This window comes from Apostichopus japonicus, chromosome 11, assembly GCF_037975245.1.
Source record: "Apostichopus japonicus isolate 1M-3 chromosome 11, ASM3797524v1, whole genome shotgun sequence".
NCBI lineage: Eukaryota > Metazoa > Echinodermata > Holothuroidea > Aspidochirotida > Stichopodidae > Apostichopus > Apostichopus japonicus.
Window position 1 is genome coordinate 3,266,447 of NC_092571.1, and position 26,909 is coordinate 3,293,355.

At 37.1% G+C, this 26,909-nt stretch overlaps 1 protein-coding gene across 2 annotated transcripts; it reads right to left on the reverse strand.

Moving 5' to 3' along the window:
* Positions 1-99: 99 nt before the first annotated feature.
* Positions 100-26,909, reverse strand: LOC139975850 (ethanolamine kinase 1-like). 2 transcript variants are annotated; one of them, XR_011795925.1, is made up of 9 exons: positions 26,598-26,909; positions 17,944-18,203; positions 17,055-17,195; positions 15,342-15,484; positions 11,601-11,684; positions 9,535-9,695; positions 8,212-8,285; positions 1,556-6,049; positions 100-1,515 (listed from the first exon to the last, which is right to left on the reverse strand). XR_011795925.1 is itself a non-coding variant. In XM_071984100.1 (8 exons), the coding sequence occupies exons 1-8, from the start codon at positions 26,715-26,717 to the stop codon at positions 5,977-5,979; spliced, it is 1,056 nt and encodes a 351-aa protein (XP_071840201.1). In that variant the 5' UTR covers positions 26,718-26,909; the 3' UTR covers positions 100-5,976. The 2 variants fall into 2 exon arrangements, 1 of the variants encoding a protein (XP_071840201.1); XM_071984100.1 differs by having other exon boundaries at positions 100-6,049.

Below are 26,909 nucleotides of genomic sequence, written 5' to 3' on the forward strand. Positions count from 1 at the left end.
AGCATCATTTTGCCCTGGAAGTCAAATGGGCTGTACATGAATTATCTTAATGATTAATACCAAGAACATGCTGAAAAGGAAAACTAAAACAATGGCTGCTTTTGATTGTCTCTGTTGTATTGAGTTGTATAATTTAACATTATGCTATATTTATTCATAATATAAAAGACATGATTATTGATAAACATCATAAAACCTAAATATTGATACAGCTCTCAAGTCCCACATCAAAGGTCTATCCATTATTATCTAGTACAAGCTAAATGAATTCTCTGGTATACTGCTTACACATCTGTGAGGATACTTGCAACAGCTGTGGGCTCCTCAAAGGTGCAGATCCATGGGGGTTGGAAAAGTAGGAACACCCCTCTCCTCCCCCCCCCCCCTAGTGAAGCCCACATTCACAGTAGCTATTAGCACAACCTTTGCATGTTTATCTAACTCTCTCAGAATGCACCATTTCACTTCTAACTTTTAATTTTCTGTGGAGGGGACGGGTGGGGGGTGAATCCAGATCCCCTTCATGGGAGTTGACTTTAATGACCTCAGGGCACTCACCCCCTCATTTAAAATTCTGGATCCACCCCTGCTGTATATATTCACTAGACAAATTACCCTTGAAATTTACCCAACTAATAATCTCTGCCTTTTCAAACTTGCAAGATTTCAAGTTAGGAAAGATATTCAGAATGTTAATATTTCACACTTTGATTCTATCTGTTAAAAAATTCAAAAAAGAAACGAAAATCATAGCAACATTTACAAAATTTTACTGCAAATGTTAGTTTCATAGAGGTATTCTTTAAATTAAAAGATAAAAAACATTTCTATTTGTAAAAAGAAAAATCTCCCAGTAAAATAAGAAGAAAAAGCTTCTTTACCCTGTTGAAATGTTTGAATAGATTACAGTTTGACATTTGACAGATCTACTTTACAGACCTATATTATGATTCAGACCGACTCCAGACCGACAACATACACAGACTTTAAAGGCATTGAAGACTCGCCCCATACTGCAGACAGAAATGAAACGTGATACCTTGTTATCTTTTATCTAGACCTGAGATGTCCATTGCTGCTATGTACACTGTGTTGTGGGTATTGATCGTAGCTGTATGTATTGACTGTACACTAGTGTCTAATTATCGACGGTAGCAAGCTGTGTTTGTATTTTCTGGGATCGATGGTGGTGTCTAACACTTCTGTTACACCTCATTCGAAACTAGGTCAGATTACCAGCAAGAGACGTTTCTTTGTGCGTGAGTCTTCACACCCTTTAAGGCTCACAGACTGACATCATGACTCAAAAGACTTATATCTGACTCAAACCTCAGAAGACTCACTGTACGACTCATAGACATATTTTGATACTTAACATCTTTGGCTAATACATCCAGGTTTAATACAGCTTGTAGATCTAGCTTGACCGACAGACTTACTTTACATTTGACAAACTTAATTTATGACTCACAGACCTACTTTATGACTCGCAGACCTACTTTATGACTCGCAGACCTGCGTTATGACTAGCAGACCTGCTTTAGGACTAGCAGACCTACTTTATGACTCGCAGACCTACTTTATGACTCACAGACCGGCTTCCATCTCAGTTTACTGTATCTCTCAATTAGCAGCTTTCCTGCTTATTTGTGAGCTGAACTGAATACAGTAACGTGTTGATTACATTTTGTAATGGTATATATGTATTTACTCTACACTGATACCCATTTACCAATAAATACAAGTTACAATTATGAAGATATACTAGGACAAAGAATTAAAAAAAATGGCGTAGATTAAATCTGTCACACAGATAATACAAATATATAATAGTATATTGATATAAATTGGGAATGATGTTTATATGAATGAGGAGGCAAATCATTTCTCCACTGCTAAAATTTAAAGTAACTGGTGATGGTGGTTATTCACTCAAACTTATTCAATTTCCCATCAAGTATAGTAGGGCCATGTTCCACATGCATGATACAAACTCTTATATTGCTGTCACAGTACAGGCCTCTGGTAATTGGCTAAGTACACTACAGGCCTCAAAATTCAGGCTAGTTTAGTACTGTCTAAATGCCAGTGTGTTTTGCTGTTTGTCAGTAGAAGAAGAAAAGGCACTTGTAATATTTTGCCTGTAGACATGAAAAACATAAAACAGATGATAACACAAACATGGCATGATTTCTGAATCCCATACAAAGCCCTTTATTACTGATTATTAATGGTAAATATAGCAAATATTATTTCACTTTATTGGGCTGCTCTTACAAGCCTGTAGAGTAGTTGATGTGTATTGTAATTCATGGAAATGCCAGTGAGAAGGTGAACTTAGCCAGTAATTTTTTTTTGAAGCGCTAGTATTGTTTACCAATGGGGCTCTCCCGAGGGTGCTGTCGTATCAGATCCACCTCTCTACAAATCTTGACGAGCTGCAGTCTACAACTGAAGATCATAACAGTACCATGAGTAGATCACTGGTAGTATTTACAATTTCATTCGTAATTACTGAAGATGAGGTCTCTTGAAACGTATTTCCAAAGTTTCAGGTCAAACTAAATGTTTTAAGCACCTCGACTTGTGCTTCCTAAAGCAGTTGTCTTTTTGGTACTAACTGCACAAGTGGGACCTTTAATCAGTCAATAACCCAGCACATCTGCACACAAGTTCATATGGCGTGTTCCAATGCTTGTGAGGGGCTTACATGCTATTGTTACACGTAAACAGCATAGATCTCGGCACTAAGGCTTGTACGGCCTTTTATGAAATTTTAGTGACATTTTCATGACCGTTACAGAATTGCCATATATTGTTGCTACAATAGTGTAGGTTGGCTTCTTTAATTCATGTTTCATACACATACAGTTTTATTGTAGTTAACCTGGTTGTCCTTTGAAAAAACCCAAGGATGGTTCGGTTGCCAAATGAGAAATTCAGTTGCCCACACCACCTGGCCATCAAACATACTGGCCTTTGATAAAATGAAGAGAAAAATGACATTAAAAAATTACACAAACATTTACCAAAATGCAACCCTAAGATAATAATGGATCGGTATCCGCCCGAAGGTGCTCATGGAGCTTTGCAGAAACAGCAGAAAAGGTTACATAAATGAATATTTTAACAACAAATAACAACCAATGGTCTACGATGTGATATAAGATTTCATAACAAAATGACTGATTTTTATAAACACCTCAAAGGTCCGGTTTGTGACTACAATTTTGAGAGAATACAGCCAGCTATAAATTAACTTCCTCTTTGCCCTACAAAAATTAACACAACATGAACTATTGTAACAGTATTCCTGAGTAGTGTACTCCACTTATTTGGCAAAATATACCCTTTCATACATCAAATATGTTTTTTTGTCTAATGCCCAATGTTGTAAATTAGCCTCTTTGCAATGATTCTTCATTTGGCTTGAACACATCTTGCAAAAAAATACCTTAAATGCTGTATTCTTAAAAGGACAGACAAGAGGAAACTTGACATCTTGACTAAATTCAAAGAAGGATATGTTTAATCAACCTGGCAAAATCGGCCTTGTTTTTGAAATAACAACATCTGAAGTTGATTGGTTTTGAGTGAACTTGTGTCAAACAGATTTTTAGTTTGGTTGTTACTTGTTTAACACCTTTTAGGTGTTAAAGGGATATTCCAGTAGCAGAAAATTCAACAATTTATCCTAAAGTGTCAAAATATTCCACACGGTTAGACTTGAAAACACATCTCAATTTGTCTTGTACCTCACTGGAGATACAGTTGATCATTTTGATGGAATATATTATATGATTTTTTATTTCATGACTGGCTATGCCCTAGATTCCTCCAGGGAGTAGACCACAGTGGGTGTTCTGTGATGTCATCAAAGCTGATGTTCTCAAATGCTTTACTCTCCCATTATCATCCTTTTGATGATTTAACCTTTAAATTTGAAACCTTTGGAATGTTTCCTTTAGTTGTCATTGGTCTTTGCATAGAGAATTTCATCAAACTGTAATTCTTTAATTTGGTAATGGCTTTTTCCTTTATGCATATTAGTCAACTAAATGTTATAAAGGAAACCAAATACAATTTGCAGCTCAATTGCTTTGACATCACTGATTCTGATATTGCCAGATGCATTCACCGAAATCTACCAAATTTGACAAAATTCATGAATATCTTTGTCATACAGGTTTTGACATAGAGATGCAGAAAAATTTCAGATAAATAATATTAACAATAATAAGAAAAACCATCAAGCATTTGATCTGAAATGCTCTCTTTATAGGTGGATACTGACTGAAGTGAAATCTACAGATATCTGGAGAGCATAAATCCTGAGACTTTGATGATAAAATATCAGCTATCACCTTTTAAAGCTAAATTTTACATACTGTAGTCCTTGCACATAAGTTCTGTCCACCCCATTCCCACAAAACAACATAAATTTGGGCGTATAAAATTGCTGAGCATTTCTTCCAACCTGCTAAGATTCTCCCATTTGGCAAGCAAAACAGAGAAACTTGAATGCAGTTCCCTGTTTAAAGCAGATACATACGTTTACTGCAGAGTGTATAAGGTCAAGGAACATTAATGCTAACTAATTGATCCTTATACACATTGTATTCATGGTTGTTTTCATATTTATATTTGTATTTTTTTTTAATTTTCTTTTACTTATGTAGTACATAATGAGTGTCAAAAACAGAAAGAACTTTGTGATTCCTGAATTGTAAAATTAAACTTTTTTTTATAATATTCAGCTTCAAAAGCCTTCAACACGATTTCTTGAATCTCAAAAGATGAAATATGGAAAGAGTGTACAACATTTTTGTGAACTTGACTCAAGCTGCAGAATAAAGGAATGAACACAAGTAACATGTTGCCGTTTCTTTGCCCTGGGTGTAATGCAGAAGCCATAGTAGTAGGGATGTGCTCAGGAATATTTGAGTGCCAAACAGATTTGTGCGGAGTGGGATTCAAGTCCTGGGGCCCCTAGGGGTTGCAGGGGTGGGGGTTCCCCCTCCGAATTGGAAAATTTTGCAAATTTTGAAGTATGCTTAGATTGCAAATGGTGCTATCTTTATCCTATTCTGGCGCTAAATTCTGTGCCAAGTATTCACCCATATTTTAGTAACCGTAAAATTTGTTAAATTAATCACCAAACAAGAATTGTCAGGCGGAAATGTTTAAATACTGTTCGTTGCAATACTGTCAAGTTGCATTTATTTTTAACTAAATTTGCTACACTCTGATGAAACCATATTTTAATAAGTGAAAGGAAAGACCCAGTCCATGAAAACATCACATATCAATACTTCAACCCTCCAAATTCATGAATGAAAAGGAATGATCAATTGGTTTGCAAATGAAACAAAAACAACTTAATTTCGTGGGACACACAATTTTCCTGTACCGGATTAAAATAATTAATAACTTGGCAAGTAATGAGCAGGAATCAATTGTTTTATTTAACAAAATCACTCTTTGCAGAGTTTGCACCCAAATCATCTGTAAATATCACGAGTCTCGATCAGGCCGACACAAGAGTTACAAACTGACTCAAAATGCAGCATTCTGTGACTTTCTTTAACCAAACCTCTGGTTGATCAATTTATTTCTAATATTAACTTAAATTAAAACATCCAAAACTATTGTGAAAACTGCTGAATCTTAGTTACAGGGAGGGACAAAGAAATGAGTAGTATAAAAGGCAGATTAGGAAAATATGTTTTGCAGCATATTTTGTTTTTCATAAGTTTTCAAGATAATGCCTTTTTAATGAATAGTACAAACAGGATAACACTGGGGTTGATGAATAAATCTGGTAAAGCAAACCATACATCACTGAACGTGTCAGTAATGCCTACTTAACTGAATGTGTCAGTAATACCTACGTAACTGAACGTGTCAGTAAGTACCTACGTTACTGAACGTGTCAGTAAGTACAGTTCCGTAGATGGAGGTACCACTCACGGCCGATTATTCGGGCAACTTGAGAGCAAAAAACTTCTCCTTATTCTTAAAATATTCATTGAATCTGGCGATACCATAGCTGAAATGAAAACAAATAGATAAAAAGAGCATTCTAAACGACTGCATGAAGAATACATTTGACAGTGAGTCTAGTTACAAATATTATTATCATCAATGACTAAGGCAGAGAATAGTTTAGAGTTCAATTATTTGTTTAACATTTATCGAAGGCTCAGACTTTCTATCCTCTCATTGAATACTGTGGTTCCTGTATACTAACCCGCTATACGTTCCCTAGAGCATTTTAGTCGTATTTTACGTAGTAGCTTCGACGGGGAATTCTGGCTCAATCAACTACGGCTCACGTAATAATTTATATGGTGAGCATACTTTTTCAACCTGTGCACCACGCCTATGGATTAAGCTTCCACATTTACTTACCTCAGTGGACGATTATTATCTTTTTAAATCTAACCTGAAGACTCATCTCTTTGAAAAGTATTTTTTAATCAAAATTGTTTATGTATTAATATTTTACATAGTATTCTTATTCTTGTATCAGAGAGTTTAACTTTTCTAATTTTTCACTGAATTTGATAATTTTGTTTCAATGCTTGTAATTTATATACTGTACGACAGGTTGAGATGTTTTTACATGTAATACTCTTTTTAAGAATATATTTACATTACATTTAGACTTTGTCCCTTCATGACATTCTCCTAATTACCTTTCTATTCTACTGTCCATCTTTTGTAAAAAGAAGGCTCGTGCTCGAAAATAAAACACTCAAGCTTTCCAGAGGTTCCTGTAGGTTCCTCTTGAGTCAAACTCTGTATTGCTCAATCCCCTTCTGGGAGGCTTTTCAGATATGACTGATTATTGAAGACATTTTAAGTCTGATTTTTTTTGGGCCAAATATACTGTTATGGAATGTCTCCATCACATCAAAATTGACTAAACCCAGTGTACAAGTTGCTGTAGTTGATCAAATCAAAACATTTCTTAATAAAAACTTTAAAAAAACCCCATAAAAACACATCATGAAATTATTACACCACACGTTAGCCAAACTTAGAAACTTGCTACAATGTAAGTTATTTTCAAGCTCATCCACCAGATTGTTTAGCCTAACCAGTTGTTTGTTGTCTCTTACCATTGGTCCAGTTATTTGATTAGGAGATTTAAAGAGGATTAAACTGACAACGTGCACACTAAACTGGATTTGACAACAATCAAAGCGCCGTTTTTCATCTTATTCAGCTCTGTAAATTACTACTATTGTAATCCTTGATCAAAGGCAAAGTAAAACTCAAAACTTTGCATATACAGTAGATGCATTTGACAGCTTCTTGTGAATAGGATGTGTGTCACTTTTTATCGACGATAAAAATATAATAAATACTGATGCCCACCCAGTTGTTACTTCCCACATTATAAAGGATAATATATTAACAGAGCTTTACATATGCAGTGACTGTTGCCACTTGTTAACATGATTGGTTACTACAATTCAGAACAAAGCAATTTATCAGGTTTATTAGCTAATTGTTGACTTGTTGCACATCACTATAACAATCTAACATGCATATATATATATATATATATATATATATATATATAATAATAATACAGTCTTCCCAAAGTTAACTTTCTACAGATAAGGCTTTAATGTCACATGTTGACCTCTGCTGACATTTTGACCCCAATTAAAAACAATAAGGACCTTGTACTCATCACACTAAAGCCAACTGCCAAGTATGGCATATGTAAACATTCTCCTTTTTGAAAAGATGCTGACATTTTGACCCCAATTAAAAACAATAGGGACCTTGTACTCATAACACTAAAGCCATCTGCAATTTATAGCATATGTAAACATTCTCCTCTTTGAGTAATAAGTTACAAGGTTATCAGCTTCTGACCTTCATTGACCTCACATTGAACTTTGGACCAAACACCAGTGTTAATTTCAGTTTCTTTTGATAGGCACCAAATGTCACCTGTGCTCTACATCCTACACATCCGAATTTCTACATCAAGATAATCTGTCTGCTTCAAACCATGAGAAATTGGGTTCTGAATTGAACATTTAAATTATTACATCGAGCCAGGGCTCGGGTGCAAGGGCAAACATAGACAACCTGACACACAACCGAAAACATAAACTTAAAGTCGATAAAATTAAAGTTATCAAGTCTGCGAGAAGGTTCATCTCAAATATAATAAGCAGAGATACTCACTCTAGAAAGTCGAAGTCTATGGTAGAGTTGTGGGCTTGTATAAGACCCCATGTCCCCCAAAAGAAGTGAGCAGCCTGGAAGGTAGCATGGACAGAGGAAAGAAGAAGGAAAATATATGTACACTCCGAGATAAACGTGGACAATGTGATATACGTCCACTCGAATGTAACAAGTCCTAAACATACTCATTTTTAAGTGTGTACTGTACAATCCCAACCAAAGAATTTTTGGTAGAGGAAATCACTAGGCTTGGATGCCTCTTAAAATTTTGGGAGTCTAGTATTATTAGCTCAAGGTGTCGGAGACTCCAATTAGAGCCGCAACTCCGTCGTTCAACACAATGACAAAAAAAAAAAAAGAATTGTTTTTGTTAGTAGGCATAAATACAGTCAGTTAATATAAGCAGTAATGACTGTAAGGTACAGTATCATACACTGGGTCAAATTGCATTCACACTAAAATACAATAGTGACAAACAATTTGTACTTTCATGCATCATACTTTTCTCCCTTGTTATTTGCTTTATAAAAATTCCCAAATATGCTTCCTTGGAAATTTATGTAGGATCCTAGGCCTAAAAACTTTCCATGATTGATTTAATGACTGCAGTTTTCACGCAACATGGGTTATACTGAGCAAAATGTGCAAAATATTAGGAGACTTTGAAAGCTGTTTGCTGTCCTTCTAGACACAATACTTTGCACAAAAAACAGCACAGATGTCTCTGCCAAACTTAGATTTTGATGTGTAACAAATCTGCTTGCTCTAGGAACAGTTTTTATGGAAGAACAGCGGAGTTCTTGCGCATTATCTTGCGATGAAGACGAATGGAAGAATGTTTTACAAAGATTGGGAGTTGAACACCAGATGAGCAACTCCAGATAAGCAACCCCAGTTGCTCAACTCAGCAGAAGTCAGGACTCTGAGTAGGAATAGTGTAATACTCACCTAAGCCTTAAAAAGTGTTCTTGACAGAATCATCAAGCTGCATACTATTGCTAACCCCTTCAAACTGGTATTTGGATGGTAAAATGTTTGGCGATGAAAATTACACTTTTTGTTCGTAACCAGCTATTTGACAAGCAAAGACAGGTTTGCATCCTCTTGACAACCAGTCAAAGATCTACACAACAGGGTTATTGAAGTCTATATAGGACTTCCACATTTCACAAGTGTATTTTTAACTGCTCCACGGTTCCCTCCTTGAGATACCATGTCTACAAGCAGGGGGAAACACACATACATATATGCAAATGCATCTACATAAACACATGCACCTCATCAACATTGCATAGGCTTATGATGGCCATCGAAATCACTCACTAATGAAAATTTGTTGGCTAAAACGTAGAGCTTCTCTACTTGAAGGTCAGTGATGGGTTCTGCAATCTTGTTTAATTCATTCCAAGCCTTGAGATATTCTCGTATCCATTTCAGTTGGTGTTCCTTCTCAGGATACAGGTTATAGTCGACCTCATCAACACCTGTTTATCGTAGATGAAAAAAAATAAACATTATTAATATAAACCAGCGACACACATTGGCTAGCATTCATAGAAACTTCAGTCTGGGTTGTTGCATCAACTGAAAGAAACATGTTTGATATATAAACAACACATTAATTGGCTGTAACAATGACAAACATTGTCTCAAACAGATAGCTTGTGGGTATCCATATTACTGCAAGCATAGGCGTAGGAGCCCAATTGGATTTGGAGGGGCTGTAATGACTTGCTCGAAAAATATAACCAAAATTTTTCGCGCGGTCCGTGCGCGTTCAATATGTTAATGTACATATCATATAGGCTTTTACATTAGTAATGGCGAATTTGTCAGGCATGCTTAGAACTTTATTTTAATTACCAAGGATATTTTTTTTAAACTATTCATTTCCTTTAGCTACATCATTACAATTTATTTGCTCTCAGTAGGTGCCCGAAAAATTCTCAGCATATTGCCCAAAGTTTCACAAAAACATTTGGTTGGGAGGACTGCATCCCCCCCAGCCCCCCCCCCGCCTCATACGCCTATGACTGCAAGCATTATAGTATGTTAGTTAAACTTGATGTAGCGCTTTATAGACACAAGCTTAACTTCAAAGAAGCAAGAGGAAACGCTCCTGTGGACCACTAACTATGTCATTGTCTGCTGGAAGGCGCTGTTAACCACAAGTCCATGATCAGACTTACTTTGCTATTGTTCTCAGACATTAGCAGCTTGGGCACATTTGTATCAGGTGTTGTACATTAGCTCTCGTAACATTTGTGTCTGTGTGCACTCAACAACAGTGATTAATGTACATGCATCATGAGTATCTCTCCCCCTGTGCCGGCACAGACGGTTTAGATTTGCGAGCCTCCCCTTAACTGACTGCACATATTAGAAGCACGGCAGAAGTTGTTAATTCATGAGCTTGTTATGCTAATTAGTAGTTTAGTTTAGAGACCCCAGGATCAGGAAGCGTTACATTAGCTTATTTCAGACCCTCTTCATGTTAGATCATGGATGAACACCACCTTATTTCAAGCCCTCTCTTTTCGATAAGTTTTCAGAGGATAACGAGGCAGGGGTGTGGCTCCCATTCCTGCTCTTGGGACCGCCGTTTAACGTCCACATCCGATGGACAAGAGTGTATACCCCAGCATCAGACCACTCTCTTAATTACTGAGGTAGGCAAAGGCACCCCACATTCAACATCACTGCAGTGCCTGTTGTTTTGCTGATGAACTTCAGGATAAAAGTCTCCAACATCCCAATGAACAGAGGAACAGGCAATGGCCACAGTCACACTTACTGAGGATTGAAACTGACCCAAGTAGCAGCTTGAGGATTGAGAACTGAATCTCTTCCACCTTCCCCATGCCCCCTCCACCCCACACACATTTCTTTGCTACAGCTTACGCTTTTTTACAGTTCGATGAATATTTCTTCAAAAGCTGCATTTTTGTTTCAGCTGCAGCAACTCTACCAATTCAGGGACTAATTTATCCAGTATAGCATTGCCTAATGTGAAAATTGCTATACAAGTCCCAAGATGTATAGCAGTCATAGCATTTTATAAGAGATCAAATTCAATGCCTTCAAAACTACTATGCAAAATTTTAACACTAAATTATTCAGTGGAATTGTACTGATCCAAGTTTGTTTAAAATTATAACGGCATGCCGCTCTCCAACTTTTTGTTCATTGTACAAATTTGTTGTTCGCACACTTTTGTTAACATTAGTATTACTCACTGGCAAACCGGCACAAACATTGCTTCACAGATGCCAATAAATTTTAATACAAGAACATTGTTTTTTGCCACAACAAACAGTTGTAGTATATGAGATGCCATTACTGCAAGCAAAGCTAAAGTTAGTTTGATAATTGTAAATGTTATCGCTTACCGCAGTACTCATCAAAATGGTTCCCGATTTCAAAGGCTTGAAAGTTGTAGTTGGCATACTCATAGTCAATGAAGTAAACTTTATCTGCAGAAAGCAAGAAGAAAGTATAAACACCAATCGGAACCAACTGACAGAAATATTATAATCTTGATGAGCATATACATTTCACACTATAGTTGATTCCTTATTAACCAATATGTGCGCATACACTATGAACCTATTTATTGATCAATATGTGCGCATACACTATGAACCTATTTATTGACCAATATGTGCGCATATACTATCAACCTATTTATTGACTTATATGTGCACATACACTAGGAACCTATTTATTGATCAATATGTGCGCATACACTATGAACCTATTTATTGACCAATATGTGCACATACACTATGAACCTATTTATTGACCAATATGTGCGCATACACTATGAAGCTATTTATCGAGCAATATGTGCGCATATACTATCAACCTATTTATTGACTTATATGTGCACATACACTAGGAACCTATTTATTGATCAATATGTGCGCATACACTATGAACCTATTTATTGACCAATATGTGCGCATATACTATCAACCTATTTATTGACTTATATGTGCACATACACTATGAACCTATTTATTGACCAATATGTGCACATACACTATGAACCTATTTATTGACCAATATGTGCGCATACACTATGAAGCTATTTATCGAGCAATATGTGCGCATATACTATCAACCTATTTATTGACTTATATGTGCACATACACTAGGAACCTATTTATTGATCAATATGTGCGCATACACTAAGAACCTATTTATTGACCAATATGTGCACATACACTAGGAACCTATTTATTGACCAATATGTGCGCATACACTATGAACCTATTATTGAGCAATATGTGCGCATACACTAAGAACCTATTATTGACCAATATGTGCGCATACACTAAGAACCTATTATTGACCAATATGTGCTCATACACTATGAACCTATTTATTGACCAATATGTGCACATTCACTATTCACCTTTTTATCGACCGATATGTGCACATACACTATTCACCTATTTATTGACCAATATGTGCGAATACACTATGAACCTATTTATTGACCAATATGTGCACATACACTATGAACCTATTTATCGACCAATATGTGCACATTCACTATGAACCTATTTATTGACCAATATGTGCACATACACTATGAACCTATTTATCGACCAATATGTGCACATTCACTATGAACCTATTCATCGACCGATATGTGCACATACACTATGAACCTATTTATTGACCAATATGTGCGCATACACTAGGAACCTATTTATTGACCAATATGTGCGCATATACTATCAACCTATTTATTGACTTATATGTGCACATACACTAGGAACCTATTTATTGACCAATATGTGTGCATACACTATGAACCTATTATTGACCAATATGTGCGCATACACTAAGAACCTATTATTGACCAATATGTGCGCATACACTATGAACCTATTATTGACCAATATGTGCGCATACACTATGAACCTATTATTGACCAGTATGTGCTCATACACTATGAACCTATTTATTGACCAATATGTGCACATTCACTATGAACCTATTTATCGACCGATATGTACACATACACTATTCACCTATTTATTGACCAATATGTGCGCATACACTATGAACCTATTTATTGACCAATATGTGCACATACACTATGAACCTATTTATCGACCAATATGTGCACATTCACTATGAACCTATTCATCGACCGATATGTGCACATACACTATTCACCTATTTATTGACCAATATGTGCGCATACACTAAGAACCTATTTATTGACCAATATGTGCACATACACTATGAACCTATTTATTGACCAATATGTGCGCATACACTATGAAGCTATTTATCGAGCAATATGTGCGCATATACTATCAACCTATTTATTGACTTATATGTGCACATACACTAGGAACCTATTTATTGACCAATATGTGCGCATACACTATGTGCACATACATATACTACAATATGTGCACATGCACTACAGTATGAACCTATTTATTGACCAATATGTGCGCATACACTATGAAGCTATTTATCGAGCAATATGTGCGCATATACTATCAACCTATTTATTGACTTATATGTGCACATACACTAGGAACCTATTTATTGACCAATATGTGCGCATACACTATGTGCACATACATATACTACAATATGTGCACATGCACTACAGTATGAACCTATTTATTGACCAATATGTGCGCATACACTATGAACCTATTTATTGACCAATATGTGCGCATACACTATGAACCTATTTATTGACCAATATGTGCGCATATACTATCAACCTATTTATTGACCAATATGTGCGCATACACTATGAACCTATTTATTGACCAACATGTGCGCATTTACTATGAACCTATTTATTGACCAATATGTGCACATACACTATCAACCTATTTAAGAATGAAATTTATAAGGAATTCAGTTGAATGAACGTGATCATTTTAATTCAGCTGCAATTTTCAGCAAGGATTAGTGAAATATTAACTGATTGCACTTGTCAACTGACCAGAGAAACTGGGGACAATTTATATTATATCTGCTGCATAACTATGCACACTAAAGATTTGAAAGTGTTTCAGTTTTCAATGCTTTCAGAAGAGGATTTCATTAATAATTAGTCTCTTCACTTCATGATTGGCCGAACTAATTTACTGCTGCAGGCTAGGAATTGATCAAATTAATCGTAATTGCAAGATAAGGGCAGTGACTAGTAATTGCAGGATTAGGGCAGTGACCTTAGTAACCATACCTGAGAACTGGGCACAAACTCTAGTAGCTCTTTCGATTGGGAACTGATCCTAGGAACTCTGATTGAGGGACCCTGGTCGCTCTCACTCCGGATTGGGAAATATCTATAGCAACTGTGATCCACTGAACCTAGTAACGGTAACAGAGGGATGGGACGGACCTAAGTCACTCTTGACTTGGGATCGGCAACTGTCGATAGTAACGGTCATTGGGGATTGGGCACTCACCCTAGACTGGGAACTGATTCTAGCTGAGGTCCCTCGAGACTGACCCTAGTCACTCTCAACAGAAGAAGGAACTGATCATAGTAAATGTCATTCAGGATTTTACACTGGCTCTAGTAACTGTATGGACAAAATGGGTGACTGGCCCTAATAACACATAGGGAGCTGACCCTTGAAACATATCTCTTAGGATAGTGAACTGATCATAGTAAACGTCATTCAGGATTTTGCACTGGTCTTAGCGACTGTATTGACGAATGGGTGACTGGACCTAGTAACACATAGGGAGCTGACCTTAGTAACACATACGGAGCTGACCCTACTAACACATAGGGAGCTGACCCTAGTACAGTAACTATCTCTGAGGATTGGACACTGACCATAGTAATTTAGGGCTTGAAACTGATCCAAGCAACCTGAACTGATGGTTGGACACTGACCCCAGTAACTATCGATGGGGTCTTGGGATGTGACTGAGGAATAGGAATGGATCCAAATACGATCCAAACTGTGTGAAAAAGTGAAAAAGGTTGGAACTGAATCTAGCTAATATATGCAATATCATCATTTAACTAACTTGCTCAACATATCTAATGCTTGGAGCTAAACGTTAGATATTGACTTACAAAACGAGGAAGATCATTTAATCTTTTAATAAGGATTATAATTCTGATTTACTTTCTTGTTTATCGTGAATGATATTGGCAAGGAGTAGATCATTGTGAGCAAACACGACAGGCGATTTCAGAGGCAGGAGGACTTCTTCGAGCTGTTTCATCTCTTCCTCAAGACGTTCATGAGAAGGACCCTCTTTAACATACCTGTAAAATTAATTTGAAAAGGTAATGATAATTACATCTTGTGGTAACTTTTCAGAGAAATCATCCACAGTAATGTATGTCGTCCAGTCACAGAGTTGTTGACAATTGACAATTCGTAATCATGGACGTTAAATATGAATCTAAGAGACTGACTTCCGTCAGCTTGTGGCTTTGATAAGCCAGTGGAGCTTCTTTGCGAGTTCTTGCTTGCAGGAGGTTCTGCTTGCAGGAGAATACATACTGTACATACAATACGATAAATATATAGACAATGCACAAGAGTACCAACAATTTGGGGCAGATTTCATTTCCTGGATGACTCCAATATACATACATATTGCTGAAGATCTCTTAAGATCTATTTTATATTGGGCCTGTTCACTAATAACTGAACTGAAATTGACCAAACTATGTTCACCCAAAATATTATCATATGCCTCACAGCTTTAATTTTGGAGCTAACATGTTTCCAAGGATTACATACTTTGACACATGTTGACTTCATGTGACCTTTGACCTCTACCAATTTCGATAGGTTCTTGCACTCACAAAGCTGGTTCCAGATACTAAGTACACTTCCACAAATTCCTACTTTTGAGTTATTATGTTTAAAAGGTTTTACAAACTTTGACTTGGATTGTCTGCAAATGACCTTTCACCTCCACCAATTTCAATAGGATTCTTGTAAGCTGGATCTACATGTACATCATACGTAGTTCAACAAAGATGACCTTTTTGAGTTATCCTGTTTACAATGCTTTCAGACTTTGACCTCTGTTGACCCAAAATGACCATTGATCTTCACAGGAAGAAATAGAGTTCTTGTACTCAATAAGACGGATCCACATACCAAGTATGAAGTTAATCCACCACGAACGTTTCGAGTTACAGTGTTTACAAGCAAGTATCACATACACACACACAAAGGCGCACACACACGAACACAAATACACGCACGCAATTACCATCGCATAGATTCCTTCTGCCTCCAGCAAGGAATAAAAAATCATCCAAAATGAATTAAAAAGTCTGTTAATTGGATGGTCACCCAATGAGATGTGTAATTAACACAAGTCTTTTGGCTTCTCCAACATACACATGTGGCTGCTTGCAAACTGGTAGATTTGGGTGACATTAAATACTACTGTTATGTTGCAGTAAATCTCAATATGTACATTGAACAATTTTATTAGCTTAATTATTAAATTTTCCTAAGTTTACATAGAAGTAACTAGTGTGGGTAATACTATATCACAACGATTGGAAATACTCATTATGCGGGGAGTTTGCATACTGTAACAGGGTAAGACATACTTGTCACACTGAGGTTGGCATGGCTACAGTTTGTTGTGACATCCTCACACCAGAATGTGGCATATACAGTACAGTAGCAGCTGTGTACGAAACATTCATCATACCAGAGTGTGGCATATCAGAGACATTAGGAGATATTTGTCACAAAGAGGATTTGGCATGGTTGTGTTAGGATATGCTCATCACACAGATAGTTGCATTGAAATACTTTGGATAGGAATCAACCAAATGCATTGATTGAATATATATACCTCACCTTTCATTTTTCTTTTCGTCTTCAAACTGCTCTGGTAAAACTTTCAGCCAATTCCTTAACGTGACAAACAATGCTGGCTCATTCTTAAATCCATCTTTAGGCTTCAGTGTATGCAACCTTGCCATCTCTTTGGCAATAATCCTATTTCAATAGAAAAGAAACAAGTTTCAGAATTACTTGCTATTGTTTAGGTTTGCTTTTGGGCATGTATGTGATATATCAATTGAAAAGAACCATCAAATTGTGTAAATCACTAAGCCTTTTTATATAAATTAAATTTCAAAGGACACTGTTGCATTATTATCTTGTTGTTACATTATCATTATCTTTCTTAATAATTTACAATTGAACAATGTTCAATTGTCTACGTTCTGTCCTCATTTGTAGTACTTGGTTCTCATACTCATACTGGAGTACACACTGTTGTACTCATATTCATGTACGCTATTACTCATTAGTCTATTTTCATGTCCTCCTTTACATTGCAATGTATGTAATATTAGGGAAACAACACGTATGTATTGCGTACACGGAACGCATCTTTTCGGTGATAATATACTTTATAATTTAATAATAATAATAATTTTAATAATTTATTTTATAAAGTGTAAAATCTACAAAAGTGCTCTAAAACACTATGTAACAGTAACCAAAAGTATATGACAGCTAATATGTAGTAAAACTGCAGAATAAAATACAATATAGATGAGTATGAAGAATAAATGGCACGCACGTTTTAACGTGTTGGAGTACTGCACATGAATAGAGTTGAATACACAGTTTATATATTGCAGTAATGCTGTTTAAATACATAAGTACTGTAGGTTTTCAGCTTTGACTTGAATGTTATTAGACTAGAAAAAGTTATACCAGAAACAGCTATACTTACGGATAGAGTTCATCACTTCGGACACTCTCTGTTGAAAGTATAGAGCCAGGCATGTATCCATAGCTGATACCATTCTTAAAAGTAGCATGAAGCTTAGGGCCTAATCCTGCTTCATATAGCACTTGGAATGCTTTCAGTTCTAACTCCCGGTTTATAATTAACTCTGTTTTCCTCCCAAAGATTCGGACAAGGACCATATTTCGCTTATCGTCCCCTAAATAGGCTCCGATGAGTTTGTTGGAGATACCATCGGTGAAGACCTGGGTACATGAAATGGAAAACAAACAAATTAAAACTTCAGTTACGATATATCATGGTTATGTATGGAGCAGTGAAGACCTGGGTACATGAAATGGAAAACAAAACAAATCAAAACTCCAGTTAGGATATACTATATCATGGTTGTGTTTGGGACAGTGAAGACCTACTGTAGACATGTACATGAATTATAGCTGTACAGTATATTTGAAGACTGGTCACATGTCTTCCACGATATCTGCAAAATCAGACATAAAATACTTTACATTTATGATTTATGCAAAAGATGCCTCCAAACTTGACACAAATTTAGGGCTCTTAAAATGCAATCTGGATTTGGTTGCTAGGCGGGGCCGTATCCTAGCAACCAAAAGATTCTCAAAAGTTTTTTTGCCCAATTTCATCCTTTGAGACATATGGCAAGAGACCATATCAATTTCAGTCGATTCTGAGAGGGTCGACGTGGAGGCCACTGTTGATTTGGCATGGATTGACCCAAGTATGACATACAGTACTGTAACAATATAAAAGGGGATAAGAAACAAAACTTGTGAAAGGAAGTGTACTAAAAAACCCTATAAGGTGTACACTCAGTAAAAGAATGTTCAGTATGCAACCCCGGCCATAACGATCACCCAAGTCTAATTGTTAGGCCCTATAGCCATATGTAGGCCTTTACTTTTTGTTAGGTATAGGCCGAAATTAAGTACAGTGAACCAGAGATGGAGTCTTTGATTATCATTTCCTTTTTAAACCAGTTAAATTGTAACAAAGTACAGTATGTATTAATTAGGTTACAATGAGTGATCACTGTTCCTGGTATACTGTAGGGTATTTAGAGTTACGTACTCAACAGATCCGGCTTTAGAATGGTTCTCTAGGCCTAGCTGATTAGATTACACAATAACTATGTCAGATAGCAGCTACTCCTGTACGTAGTCTATGCATTTTACTCATTTTGTGCATTTTATTTCTTGTCTGGATTGTGATGAACTATGCATGTACAGTATATGTACGAAACCCGATTTTACCGGCATTCCGGATTCCTGCAGTTCAGACTGGGACACCCGTCACATATATCCTAATATAGTGAAACACATGCTAGGTCATATATCTACTGTACTTTTACACTATATGGCGAACCTGATATATGTCTTTAAGCTGTTTCAAATTTATGCAACTTTAATGGGATTGTTGCTTCTAAAAACTCTATGAGGTAATTATTATTACATTTACCTTACATCTATATTTTACACAAAACTGCTCAAATTAGGGACAATAAAGTAACTCCTTTTTAACTTATTCATATGGGATAGTAGGTTAGCACAGAGATGATGCTTGATCATTGAAATATTTTTCAGTGCCAGTTTATATTTTTCAGTGCCAGTTTTCTGTTGCTTATTAAATATTCATGAGGGGTGGGGCCATATAAGATTTGGCTCAGCCTCAAAGTGGGCTTGTAAGCATGAAATCTCCAGAATAGTACAGCAGGTTTGGGTCGGTACTTGGCACAATGATACAATACAGGACAGTGATGGTCCTTATTTTCTTTAATGGATTGTCTTCATATTTATGGTGGGTAGGATTTAATTTGAAAAATAAAAAAGAAAGTGTAATACCTCATTAATTAACCATATTAGATAGAAACTTCATATTGAGTATGGACATGATCATTGACACTGAAATGCATTCAATGCCATTTTTCTGTTGTTATGCAAATATTCATGAGGGGCAGTGCCCACAAATTGGGATTAGCAGTTAAAAACATAAAACTCAAGAAACCAATCTAGGGAAAATTCGTTACAAGTTCGACACAATCACGATACCTTATTTTGTGGATGTGAATGGCATTGTCATGTGTGGATTGGTCTTTAACGATACAATTCCTTCAAGATCTTATCCGATGACCTTTTCACATGGTCAGATTGTGTCAATGCACTTTATTTTTGGACATTTACAGTAGTTTTCATGTGGATCATGACCAAGTTATAAAGTGTCTGTCCTGTGTAAACAGGCTGAAACAACATGGGAACACCTACACACATACGTCTGTGGTAACAACATTCACTCACTTCTTTGAATAGCAATCACTCTCCCCTCCCCTCCCCCGCCTCCCTCCCCCCCAAAAAAAACACTGGGACAAGGAAGGAACTTATTAAGGAAAAGAACTAATAATCATTTCTTTTCCCCCAAAAATTCCCCTCCTTCCTATTGTCAACAATGTTTTTACCAGGATTGAAGCACATATATATGTATACTGTCCATCCATAGATGAAAATCATTCAATTATCTTAACTGCAACGGTATGTCAATGACAGTCTATTCCCTCCATCGAGGCGACCAAATTTCCAGCTGATGAAATTTCTATATAATTAATGTCTGTAGTTCCAGCTTGTTTTATTTTCTTCTAAAGCATACCATCCACTAGTGTGTAAATATGTGCACACGTTAGATATGTGCGTAAAGGCAAATGTTACTTAGTTATCTTGAGTGATTTTCCTTGAAATAGAACACATTTGGAATGTACAGTACTGTTAATAGCTGGTAATTAATGTACAGTACTATGAGTTACAGCCTTCTTCAAACTGCAATGGTCATTTTGCATGAATATCCGGTGGAGAAATATCATTTACAAATTAGTTTGGCAGTCAACATGGATCATCCTATTGTACTTGCTGAATGTATTTTAATTTGGCAGTCAACATGGATCATCCTACTTGTTTAATGTATTTTAATTTGGTGGTCAACATGGATCATCCTACTTGTTTTAATTTTAATTTGGTAGTCAACATGGATCATCCTACTTGCTTCATGTATTTTAATTTGGTGGTCAACATGGATCATCCTACTTGTTTAATGTATTTTAATTTGGTGGTCAACATGGATCATCCTACTTGCTTAAAGATGAACGATAGTGATTTTTCAGCATCGACAAAAAAATATGATTTTATTCAAGAGTATTCTAGTTGGTTTCCATATTACACATGTGAAAATTCAAGTCAATCCGATGTTGCGAAAGGCTTAAAAAAAATTCCTAAACTCTTTGATTTTTTGAACAAAAATTGGGCTTTTCGCGAACAGCGATATGATGATCACGTGATCTACAGTGACAAGTGACGTCGTTATGATGATAACAAAGTGAGCTCGGCGTAGTGTACTTCAGCAGTGTGCACTTAGTGTGTAAGTTTAGTTGAAACCTACTCTACATTGGACTCGACAAACATCCTAAACCAGAGAGGAGATTTGATACACTGCGTGAGACATTTAACGGTCTAATTTTAATAAGGTGTTATTGTTCCTGCTTTTTCTTGTCGTTTTAGTGAAGCCGACTGCCCCAATGTAAATTACGGAATAATCGGTCATAGAGCCATCTCGGGCCCAATTGAAATTTGCGTGTGGCAAGGTCACTAAAGTAAAAAAAATTTGAAAGATTGATGCTTTTATGCCGCATTATTTATATATATCCCGATAAATGCAACAGTGTTGGAACTGGAAGACATGTCAGACGTGAACAACGTAATGACTATGTGAGGAGAGAATCCACGTGCAAATTTCAATTGGGGCATGGACGTCACTTAGGCAGAGTTTTTTTGGGGCAGAGATGCGTTCATACCCTCCAAACCACTTTAAATGTAATACGAATAGGAAATGTATGTATGCTCGAGCGAAACAAAACATCGTGTATTACTTACGGTAGCGCACACTGTCACTTATGTTTGCACAGTGTGAAAGTACCGTTTGCGGACCTACGTGAAGCTGGGCTAGAATACGATTCCTCCTGAAGCCCAAACCACGAGGCATGCATGTGAATAAACGCTATAAGCATTGCATGTAGTGAGAAAATTGTTCGAGCTAGACTAACTACTTGATTGAGTTCAAATGCGGTTGTATTTCAAGCTCAGTGAAACCTTTCTGTTGGATTTAATGACACACGGAACAAGGAACGTTTATGTTTTACAGTAGGCCTAGTGCATACAAGCGAATCTACTTTGTTTAGAACTTTGGATTTTCTTTCGGATGTTATACTAAACTACGTTTGAGACTATCATCACTATTGTTATTGTGCCAGTTTGACTGGTAAGTGAGCACATTCATACATCACTCTGTATAAAACCGCCAAAAACGTGATCTTGAGATTTACGTTACTTTGGGTCAGCTTGCGAGTTACCTCACCAGATATTGGTAAATCGTTGCGAAATCGCCGCAAATTTCGTAAAAAAAACTTGTAAACACGTGGTGAAGAAATCAAGAAACACCATGATATTCATTATCTATTTATGTCTTGAACATTACGCCGGAAAAAAGTTATGCTGACACGAAATGCATGCACAGCTCCGTACTGAACAGTTCACAACAGAAAAGATCATCACAGTGTGTCGTCATTCACTGACATGAGGGCTGTTCAAGGTCGTTGCAGTGTTTGCAAATTCCTAAATTACGGAGACGAAAAAATGATGTTTCAATTCCCTGTTTTATAACTTTCCGGTGTGCTATTTGGAAAATTAAAAAAATATGTTGCTTGGTTAAATGTAAACTACATTATATATGAAAATGAGAGATTTTTTTTCTGTCACTATCGTTCTACTTTAATGTATTTAAATTTGGTAGTCAACACGGATCATCCTACTTGCTTCATGTATTTCAATTTGGTAGTCAACATGGATCATCCTACTTACATAATGTGTTAACTTACTGTAACAGTTTGACACAATAATTATTATTTATTAATTAACTGATCACCATCGAATTATTCAAAACGTGTGTCTTAAACATGACATTTACATATATTTTAGGGATGCACCGGATCCAAATTTTTGGATCCGGCCGGAACCGGATTTTGCCGGATAGTACATGAAATCCGGCCGGATAAAATCCAGCCGGAACCGGATTTTTTCATTACACAAATGAAAATTGTTAATAAGAAGTAGAAGTATGAAACAAGGAGCAAATCTTAGGTCAGACCATTGAGAAAATTAAATTAAACATGTTAAACCTAATTTTTCCTTACTTTGAATGTTTTTATTAATTTTTGGAAATAGTTTACATTGATTTAAGTTAACACCAACACCTTTTTAGGAATAATTCAGGCCAGATTTTGAAAAAGATCCGGCCCGATTTTGAAAAATATCCGGAACCGGATAATTGCTCATTATCTGGCCGGATAGTCCGGACGGACCGGATATCCGGTGCATCCATAATATATTTTTGTGTTGCTTTGCTCATTCATTCATGCCACAAATGTACAACTATTCCTAAAGTATACCTATTGATAATGCCTTACAGTGCCACTCAATTTTGATAGTGTTTTGGATAGCCAAAACTCCCCTAAACTTCCTAATTCTTATGGTCTTGCAATAATATAACATTTCATTTTATATCTACTTTAGAGTACCTGAAACAAGATAAATATTAAAGTAAGAAAAATAACAAGGACAGACTATACAGTAGAACCAATTAACAAAATTTTATCATCATTATGCATGTTCACATTTACAGCACCCTGAAATACTGTTTTACAAGGCTATATAAGAAGTGTTTTCTATGGGTGCAGAAAGCAGTGGGTTAGAGATATGTCTAGCTGTAAACAAGTCCATTCCTCCATGGAAATTACAGTAGTTCTGATGTCAGTGATGGTCATCAACTTCAGGAAGATATTAATATACTAGGACAATGGGCTAAAGATTGGGGCATGAGTTTCCAGCCGGTGAAATGTAACATTATGACCATTACTAGAAAGAGGAAACCTGTGAATTTCAATTACATGCTCAATGGGGTTCACTTGGCTAAGGTTGATTGTGTTAAATATCTGGGTATTCATATCACTTCAGATCTCAACTGGGGAAAGCATATTCAAAATGTGTGTAACAAAGGCAATAGGATGTTGGGAGTTCTTCGTAGAAACTAATCCCCTTGTTCGAAGGATGCAAAATTGGCTGCGTATAAAGGTCTCCTCCTGCCAATATTGGAATATGCCAGTTCTGTCTGGGATCCCCACCAAGCTTTCTTGCAGCACAACCTCGAAAACATTCAGAGGCGTGCAGCCCGTTTCATCGCTTCAGATTATTCAAGAGAGCCTGGCTCTGTCTCATCTCTTTTACAGGACCTAAACCTGGTGCCGTTGGCAGAGAGGCGCAGGCAAAGTAGAATCATCTTATTTGCTAAGGGCATCCATGGTCAGGCTCAGATTCCTATTGACTGCCTAAGGAAGCCTCTGCGTAGGAGTCGGAACATGCACGATATGCATTTCTGCCAATTGTATGCCAGTACCAATTGCTATAAGTATAGTTTTCTTCCAAATACAATTAGGGATTGGAATAGTCTGCCTTCAGACCTCATTAGTAGTTCCAGTGGTTCTGTGAATCCTGTCACTCATATCAGTACTCATGTCATGGGCGGCGATCCGTACTTCCGAGTGGGGGGGATATGACCTTGTTGACTATCTAAGCGTAGCGCCACCATGAGTTGGCGCGAAGCGTACAAGAAAATTTTGGGATTTACAAACCCTCTAGATGGCCGGAAACGGCACTTGCCGAGGTTTCCAAGCGGCATATACCCAACTTTAAAATAGGGATTTCATGTCCGAAATATCTCATAATCAGGATCCAAAATACTTTTTTTTTAACTTCGGGTGTTATTTTGGGAAAATTGCCCCTGCCAATCTTTTTTCAGGCGCAACGTTAGAATGTTCGAGAGCTCTTTATATTATTCGATGAAGAAAATGGCCTCATGCAGGCTATTATAGGCCTATACACATGCAATACACAATTACACATAGTTACATTCCTAGGTACCGATTGCTAGGGCATCCAGGTGAAACGTACGTGTATTAACAGGGGCGTCGGAAGCTATTTGGGATTGGTACGGAAGATCAGAGTGTGGCCATCTACCATAATTATCGGGGGAGGTGGGGGACGTTTGGAAGGTCAAACTACGCTACGCGCCACCATTGGTTGGCGCTTAGCGTAATGGAGAAAATTTGAAAAAATGCCTCCCAGGTTGCAGGAAATGGCACTTCCCGAGCTTTTCTTCTGTGCATTCTCCCTTGTCTGTTTTTGTACCCGATTAATCTTCTGAAACACATTTTGAAGTATGTTTTCATTTTGGTTCTTTATTTTTTGCCTTTTTTTCTTCTTAGTGCTACTTTTTTTTCCTTTTTTTTTGCTCCGTGAATAGTGGTGCGGCGAACCGCTCCGACGCCCCTAATTAAGCATTACCCTGGTAACATGAGATTCTCAGCTGTTCGAGGGAACATGTACGTGTGTAGGCCTACTATAGGGCCTATATGAATACTATGAGGGTGCATATATGTACTATATCAATACCGTGGGCGCAATAATACATTTTGTTGTTATAGGGCCAATGAAGCCTACAGTCAACTATTCTTGCTTTATAAAGACGGTTTATTTGAAAAGATCGCACTGCGTTTATGGTATAGGCGAGAAATGAAGCTAAAAAGAGCCGTACATTCACGATGATGCATAAATGAAGGCATGAAAATATTCTTATTCCTGGCATTTGGTGGGGGGGATATGGTGTATTACATCCCCTCCACCCATTTTCATGGGGGGGATATATCCCCCCCATCCCCCCCAGGATCGCCGCCCATGACTCATGTCAGATTTAACTAATTACTCTCTTGACGTGTGTGTGGTGAGATATTGTCCCTTTTTGCGGATGTGTCACCGTAACGAAGACGAAGACGAACATGCAGTGCAGGTATGAGGATCACTATCACCTACAAATTTGTTTACTTCGATCCAACCCAGAACAAATAGAGTACAGTAGTCATGTTTCGATGCTGTGATAATTACTGTGCTGTCTTACAAATATACTACATATGCACCAGTATAGCAGTCTTACAGTATTAGATTCTTACTGTCAACAAGTTGCAGGTCGTATTTTGGTATCAGGCCTGGGCTTTACAAAGTAGATTTTTCACCAATGAATTATAATTTAATTTTAAGAATTCAGGAATAACCACAAATCTGACCCCTAATATGTATGTCACAAATACACTGCTGTAAATGATAACATAGGGAATCATTATGGCTGGTCCTTTGGAGTTCTAAGGCAACTGATGGGTATCACTATCACTATCAGCCTAGGCGAGTCAAACTGCGACAAAATACAATTATGCCTAGCATAGGCCTAAATTGACCTAGGCCTAGGCTGTGTAGACATTACGCTTTTAGGCTTGACCAGTACAAAATAGTCTAACGTTATACTTGACCTAAAGTTAAATTAGGGCTAACGTTAGGCCTAGCCTACAACACCCCGTATTAGGCCTTTACTTCACATATAAAAGAACTGTGTCTCCAAGGTCAGAGTCATATAGGTTGGGAGCGCCTGACTCATGAGGCCTACACTACGTTAATTCAGTGAAGCCCTGGACTTACCTTGCAGTTCACATTTGCTCTGTCCCAGTCAGGGCGAACATGCTTCAACACTGCAAGAGCTCCTTCTTGGAGTTTGTTCTCATCTAAGAGAAGATCAAGTTTCAAATAATCATTCGCCATCTCCTTACAGGATAATTGAACGTGAACTTGACAGTAGCAACGATAGGGCCGAAGTACTGTAGTAATATTAGACTGTCGGCTTGCTGCAGCTATTCGACGATCCGTGCGTTCTACAGCCAACAGGTTGGGGGACTTGCCGTAGGCTTACCGTGAACTAGGCCTCGTTGTGTGTACACGACAAGCACATGCATA